The sequence below is a fragment of the Phytophthora sojae genome (assembly GCF_000149755.1).
Source record: "Phytophthora sojae unplaced genomic scaffold PHYSOscaffold_10, whole genome shotgun sequence".
In the NCBI taxonomy this organism is placed as follows: domain Eukaryota; phylum Oomycota; class Peronosporomycetes; order Peronosporales; family Peronosporaceae; genus Phytophthora; species Phytophthora sojae.
This window is the reverse complement of record NW_009258124.1, coordinates 159,969-165,968: the sequence shown is the minus strand read 5'-3', so window position 1 is coordinate 165,968 and position 6,000 is coordinate 159,969. Positions and strand designations below refer to the sequence as shown.

At 51.3% G+C, this 6,000-nt stretch overlaps 3 protein-coding genes across 3 annotated transcripts; 1 reads left to right on the top strand and 2 right to left on the bottom strand.

Moving 5' to 3' along the window:
* Nucleotides 1-1,754, top strand: PHYSODRAFT_339079 (hypothetical protein; the record flags this gene model as incomplete). Its single annotated transcript, XM_009536974.1, has 3 exons — nucleotides 1-607; nucleotides 663-902; nucleotides 1,405-1,754. 3 exons carry the CDS (start codon nucleotides 1-3, stop codon nucleotides 1,752-1,754), a joined length of 1,197 nt encoding a protein of 398 aa, XP_009535269.1.
* Nucleotides 1,755-1,973: 219 nt separating this feature from the next.
* PHYSODRAFT_305569 (hypothetical protein) lies at nucleotides 1,974-2,561 on the bottom strand (the record flags this gene model as incomplete). Its single annotated transcript, XM_009536973.1, has 3 exons — nucleotides 1,974-2,162; nucleotides 2,192-2,428; nucleotides 2,484-2,561. The coding sequence occupies 3 exons, from the start codon at nucleotides 2,559-2,561 to the stop codon at nucleotides 1,974-1,976; spliced, it is 504 nt and encodes a 167-aa protein (XP_009535268.1).
* A 27-nt stretch (nucleotides 2,562-2,588) lies between these two features.
* Nucleotides 2,589-2,822, bottom strand: PHYSODRAFT_434012 (hypothetical protein; the record flags this gene model as incomplete). Its single annotated transcript, XM_009536972.1, has 1 exon — nucleotides 2,589-2,822. A coding segment is annotated over one exon (234 nt), but the record flags the coding sequence as incomplete, so codon positions are not given.
* Between the last annotated feature and the right edge of the window lie 3,178 nt (nucleotides 2,823-6,000).

The following is a 6,000-nucleotide window of genomic DNA, read 5'->3' as shown; positions in this document are numbered from 1 at the left end:
ATGGCAACGGTCCTCGGTCCGGCTGCAATCAACGAAACGAAGTTCACGATGTGGAGCGAACAAGGACGAGCTCTGGGGCTTGAATGGGACATGCGGCGTGGCACGATCACTATCCCATCTGAGAAGATCACCAAGGCCCAGCGATGCATCGCGGACATGGTGGAAGCTGGCACGACAACTAAAACCTCTGCGATTAGCCTCTTAGGGTGCCTGCGTCACATCTCCACATGCTGTCCTCCGGCGCGCGCCTTTTACCAGCGCTTGCAAGGTGTGGCCGTCGTACTGGGCCGAACAGGGCGACGCAAGCTCCCCGCCCAGGCAGTCGAAGACCTGAAGTGGTTTCGATTGATTCTTCACCACAGCAGCCGCTTCAACCGTGTCCATGTCGAACAATTCGCCCGTCTTGACGAACCCACCGTACACGTCTTCATGGACGCATCTAATCAAGGGCTCTGTGTGTTGGAACCAGCGCTCAAGCAATTCATCCGAGTACAGTTCGCCCCAGCTGACCAGGAACTGTTTCTGGCGGACCAATCAGCCAACTCGATTAATGTCTGCGAGTTCCGCAGTGCAACACTCGCAGCTCTACTCTGGGGTCCTACATGGGGTCGCTCGTCAGCACATCGACCGACACAAGTGCGTTTCTGGATCGACAATACAAGCGCTGTCTCGTGGACTCAACGCCGAGCAAGCCGACAACCCCTCGCGCAGCTGTACAATCGACTTCTGTCCCAACTACTCGCTCGTGTGCACCGCCGCCCACATACCCGGAGCCGACAACATCATGGCGGACGCCGGCTCACGAGCCTGGTCCCGAGCAGATCAACACTTCGATACGTGGACAAACTTGTCATCTGGCTGGACGCAGGTACCAGTAGTGGCGCCCTACGACGATCTCTCACGTCTCGGAGATGATGCTGCGGCAACATGCCCTCGCTGGCACTACCTCTGCCAAATACAGGAAGCGGTGGGTGCAATTCTCGCGATTCATAACGTGGTCGCCATGGCTTGGCGGGGACACAAATGATTCAGACAGCAAGCTCAGCATGTTCGCTATATTCTGTTGGCGTTACGGATAGAATGGCGCCGGGAATCAATACGATACCATCCGACTCAAACTTGCAGCAATCCGGTGGGTACACCGGGCGCACGCCGGCATCAGCCTCCGCAATTCACCCAGCTTCGACATCCTCATAAGTGGAATTCGGCTAGTCTCGGATCCTGTCACGAAGAAGCAACCCGTTACTCCGGCTTTCTTAAGACTACTTCGGCGGCAACTCGACCTCTCTCGCCCCCGAAATCGTATCCTGTGGGGCTCCTTGCAACTAGCCTACTTCTTCTTGCTACGCCGCTCGTAATATCTGCGCGACGGCCGAAGACGACACGCATTCTGCCTCAATACAGCCGATGCCTACTTCTTGGACAGGGACGGGAGACCTGTGTCGTGCGGGGCGGCGAACTCAGTGACTATCGGTCTCGCCGGGTCCAAGAACGATCAATACGGACGTGGAGCCTGGCGAACAATGCACGCCACCGGAAACCCGATGCTATGCCTTACGACGGCGCTTCGACTCATTCTACGCGCACGCAGAGATCTACAGCTCCAGGATAGCGCTCATCTGTGTGTCGACCTCAGCGTGGACGAAGTAAACCAAGCACTGAAAGTGGCGGCAGCGAGCATCGGAGTGCCCGCAGCGAACTACTCAACTCACTCCATCCGATCGGGCGGAGCCGCAGCGCTGCTCAACGGATAGGCGGACAGTCTCTGCATCAAGCTCTTGGGACGCTGGATGAGCAATTGCTACGAAGGCTACCCTCTCCTCGCGGCAAGGACGACGATCAGGCTCGCGAGAAGGATGGTGAAGTGCATCAGACGCGCCCAGCACAAGCTCACGGTCGTGGCAAGCAAGTCAACAATGGGGCCGCTCACCACGCCCGCAAGCATAGTTGGTGAAGTCAAAGCAATTTGTCCCTCAAGAAGGATATCTTGCGTATTGGAAACGAGAGATATCCAGGATGGTTGTCAGGGTTTCCAGACGGCAAGTATCCGACCTTGACTGATGGAGCCCGATCGCCCACCGACCGAGAGGCTTCTCACTTTCGATTTTCATCGCTCGCTCGAAGCTAACCCACCTCTCCACGCCCGCAAGCATGGTTGGCACCTAAAACAAGAACAACAGAAAACGCTAACCTGAATATCCTTCTCTTCATCGCTCTGGAAGTTCGAGGCCATTAATGCCTCCCCGACAACACGAAAGTCGAACGGTAACACGTCGACCGTGAAAACCTCGATGAACGCGGAGGAAACCGACAGGGGTTGCGTGGCCCGGCTCGCAGATGGGTTTCCTGTAGTGCTTAATTCACTGGACTGCGGTACTCGATCAGTGTCGCTGAGCACGTCACCAAGCGAGTTGCAAGTTGATGAGGACTGGATCCGTGTTGATCCATACGCACGCTGAAAAACATAGGATGGAACAACATACCGCCGATGATTTGCTCGACAAAATGGATGGCTTGATCTCAATCTGAATTGGGACTTCGCTGTCGACGTGAGCTAGCATCGTGTTGGCGTGGTTGGGTCGGTCGAAATACACTCTCTTGGCTTCATCGGTAGCAGCAGCGTAAACCTTCCAGTGCCGCGGATGAACGCTTTCTAGATGGTGTTTGATGTGATCTGCGCGGAAAGGTAACTTTAAGTATTGCACTTGCGTGGTTCGCTTCCGCTTTGCGTTGGGTTTCGCTTCACGGCCGAATTTGACGTAAAAACGACACACTACGGACACCACACTTTTGGTGTCTGGGTTCCTTTCAGTCACTTGTAGGTGTACTTGAGATCGTGTCCAGGCTGAAAAGGAGTTCTTAAACCGGCCGGTATGCTTAAAGGATCGGGTTGTGCGGTGAGGCGTGAAGAAAGCGAGTTGCTTGAAGAGAGCGAGTGGCGTGGGTGGGCCGGCGGGGGGCGCAGTGAAGGCTGTCACCGAGGCTTGAAGAGAGCAAGTTGGGTTGTGAGAGCTACTAGCAAACTGAGAGCTCTAATAATATCTTCTCATAAGAAGGTGAGGGCGGGATAGCAGCACTAGGACGTTAAAATGATATATTTTTACTGGGATAGGAAGCGACGAAGTGCTGATAGCCCAGCTCAAACAAGATTAATTCGGGCGATGTCCTCCCGTCCAATCGACACCGGTGATGAACCGGTAACGTCTTTAGGTCAATTTACAGTAAGTGGTGTCTATTGACCGAGTGTTTTAGACTTCTCAAGAATGATGGAGGCTGGTCCAGTTCATTTGCAAATTCGTCGAGTTAGATTCGTCATTGATTTTGCTCTGAAATTGGTTGTACGTCGTGACCATAGCGGCGATACATTGTCGGGCAGATTCTGCGGCTGTGAAGCAGGCGCAGGAGATGCCCGTGGAGCGTGCGGATTGAGTTTATCAATGGCGATCAAAGGTGAGTTAACCAATCCTATCCCAGCCTACGCGAAGCCCTAGTGTGGGGGAGGAGTGCGGTGCTTAAAATGGGTACAGTGGGGGAAATAGACCCCATTTCCCCCAATTAGGGAGGCCTGTACATACTACAAGGATACGTACGGCTTTGTCAATAGTATGATGGAGGGATTCGTATTGACTCAATACGAATCCCTCCATCAGTGGTGAGATACGGCTACCAAGCGTGCAATTGAATATGAGTGCACTGACGAAGGTACTAATCTAGCCCGAGGGCAGGGTTGAGGCTTTTGACTCCGGGCGAGGAATTAATTTATACAAGTAGATTGGGGCTATTTGTCCAAACGTAAGTAGATCGCGGGGACTACTTATGACCAACAGCGCACAGCGAGCGAAGCGAGCCCACGCCTGCGGTTTGTCAGCTCGTTTTCGAAGCGCGCGGATGCAAACCCTAGACCCAGCATTGCCCTTCTAGCAAGTGGAGACGACGCGTGCGAGCCGCAGCGGGCTTGTTAGGGTTCTGTCCAAGCGAGCACAGCGAGCCTTTAGGGTCTGGATGGCCGCGCGCAGCGCGTAGTAGGGTGATAGTTAAAATACGTTTAATCAACGTCCCCCAGTCTACTTATAAGTAGTCCCCATTATCTACTTACGTTTGGACAAATAGCTCCAATCTACTTGTATTATTTAATTCCTCGACTCCGGGCCATGAGATATATGATGTACGTCGCAGGCACAAGCTCGACAACCAGGCGTGGTTGTGCGTGAATCTTTACGCAGTAAAATGACTGCGAGAAAGTTCCCTGTTGTAAGCTACATCGCATCAATAGGCCCTTTAAAACAGGTCTATTATCAACTCGAAACACGTTGTTGCTTCGATTGTTAGTCCGTACAAAGCCGTGCTTTGCACGGGGAAGCTCTGGATTTTCGAGTCTTTTTTCCATTTTTTATTTACATGTGTTGTGCTTTGCAGGCTTTTGGCACTTCGGACTGTAACTTGTACGACTTATCGAGCACGACTTATTGATAAATCGTTCTCGAGTACGAATTGCTGAAGTCGTGGATGGTCAATCAGCACTAAGGGCCTGGTCGCGCTGGCTGGTGCTGGTTCTCGGCCGGGTGTTCCAGAGATGGGCAGGGGTAGGTGAACTAATAAGTCGGCCTCGAGTTTTCATTTCTGTATTATTTTTGCTCATTTTGATCATAACCTTTGCAATTCGCAGAGAACCCGGGAACCAGCAAGGGGATCGAGTTCCCGGGTTCTCGGCGAATCGTCATGGTAATGTCCAATGTGAGCAAAAATAGTACGATATCATTTCGCATATCGCTTGCCGTCCCGACCGAGAACCAGCACCAGCCAGCACGACCAGCCCCTAAGTAGTGCGCATACGCCATCTCCTGCATGATTTAGCACATCCAGCACCTTTTGGCACTTTTAGAAAGTGCCATTTCCGAACCAAACCGGGTTCGAGACACGACTTAACAACTCGCATTCAAGGCCACTATGATTTACCGCTAAGTACGAACACTAAGTAGTGCACTACATAGAAAGGCAAACTGGATGCAAAGCACAATACTTGGATCGCGCACTGCTGTCTACAGGGCCGCTCGCTCGATATGGGTCCTGATGTTTTGATGAATGTTTACAGATACAGGATTGCCCCACTTGTGTTATTCACTAAACTTCGTCTTCAATATATTTAATAAAGTAAAAGGGATTGTAGTTTTCATCAAGCGCACGTCGTTTGTAGTAGGTGGCGGCTTTCTTGATCGACGTCTTTGGCAAAGACTCTTTGCTCAATGAGGCCACCCAGTTACGCCGGTTGTGCTTTGTCGATCGTTTAGATTGCTCGTAGGTGATCCTCTTTCCGCGTAAACTGATTATCACGCGGTGTTTGAGGTGTAAACCACTCACTACCGATAGGAACAAACCGGAGAGCACGCCAGGCAAGGTATCATTAAACATGGTATTGACTTGATATGGTGTTCCGCTGAGTTTCGACTCGCCGATCTTAATATTTGAAGGGTTAACGCGAGACTCTGATTTGTTTAACACAATGATATAAAACATATCATGGTTATTTTTAATCTATTGGAAGGGTGGGGCCGTCGGCCTGTATAGTCCAGGTTGTAGTGAAGGCTCCACTGCAGCGTGTTCATTTACAATTCGCAGTTCGTAAGAACTGTCGTTTGCGCCCCTGCGGATGTTTGAGATAATGCATCATAAGATTTTATGTTGCATTATCGGTTAAAGAGTCATTTGAAACCACAGCAATGACAGTTGTTATACTACAGCATAGCAGCGCAAACGATTCATTAGAGCTCAGAGCAAGTTTTTGGCGATAAGCTAACCAGGCAGCAGCGATAATAAAGAGGGGTGATCAGTCAATCAATGTAATCTGTGAAGAATCGACCGTATCGGGGCAGCAAGCGAGCAGAGTCGCCGTGGCTGTCATTTCTAAGATACAATATCTACATGTACATGTCAGCAGCAGCAGCAACAATAAACCGTCGTAGACTAAAACAAAATTATCGCTATTGATTAATGGTAGTGGGC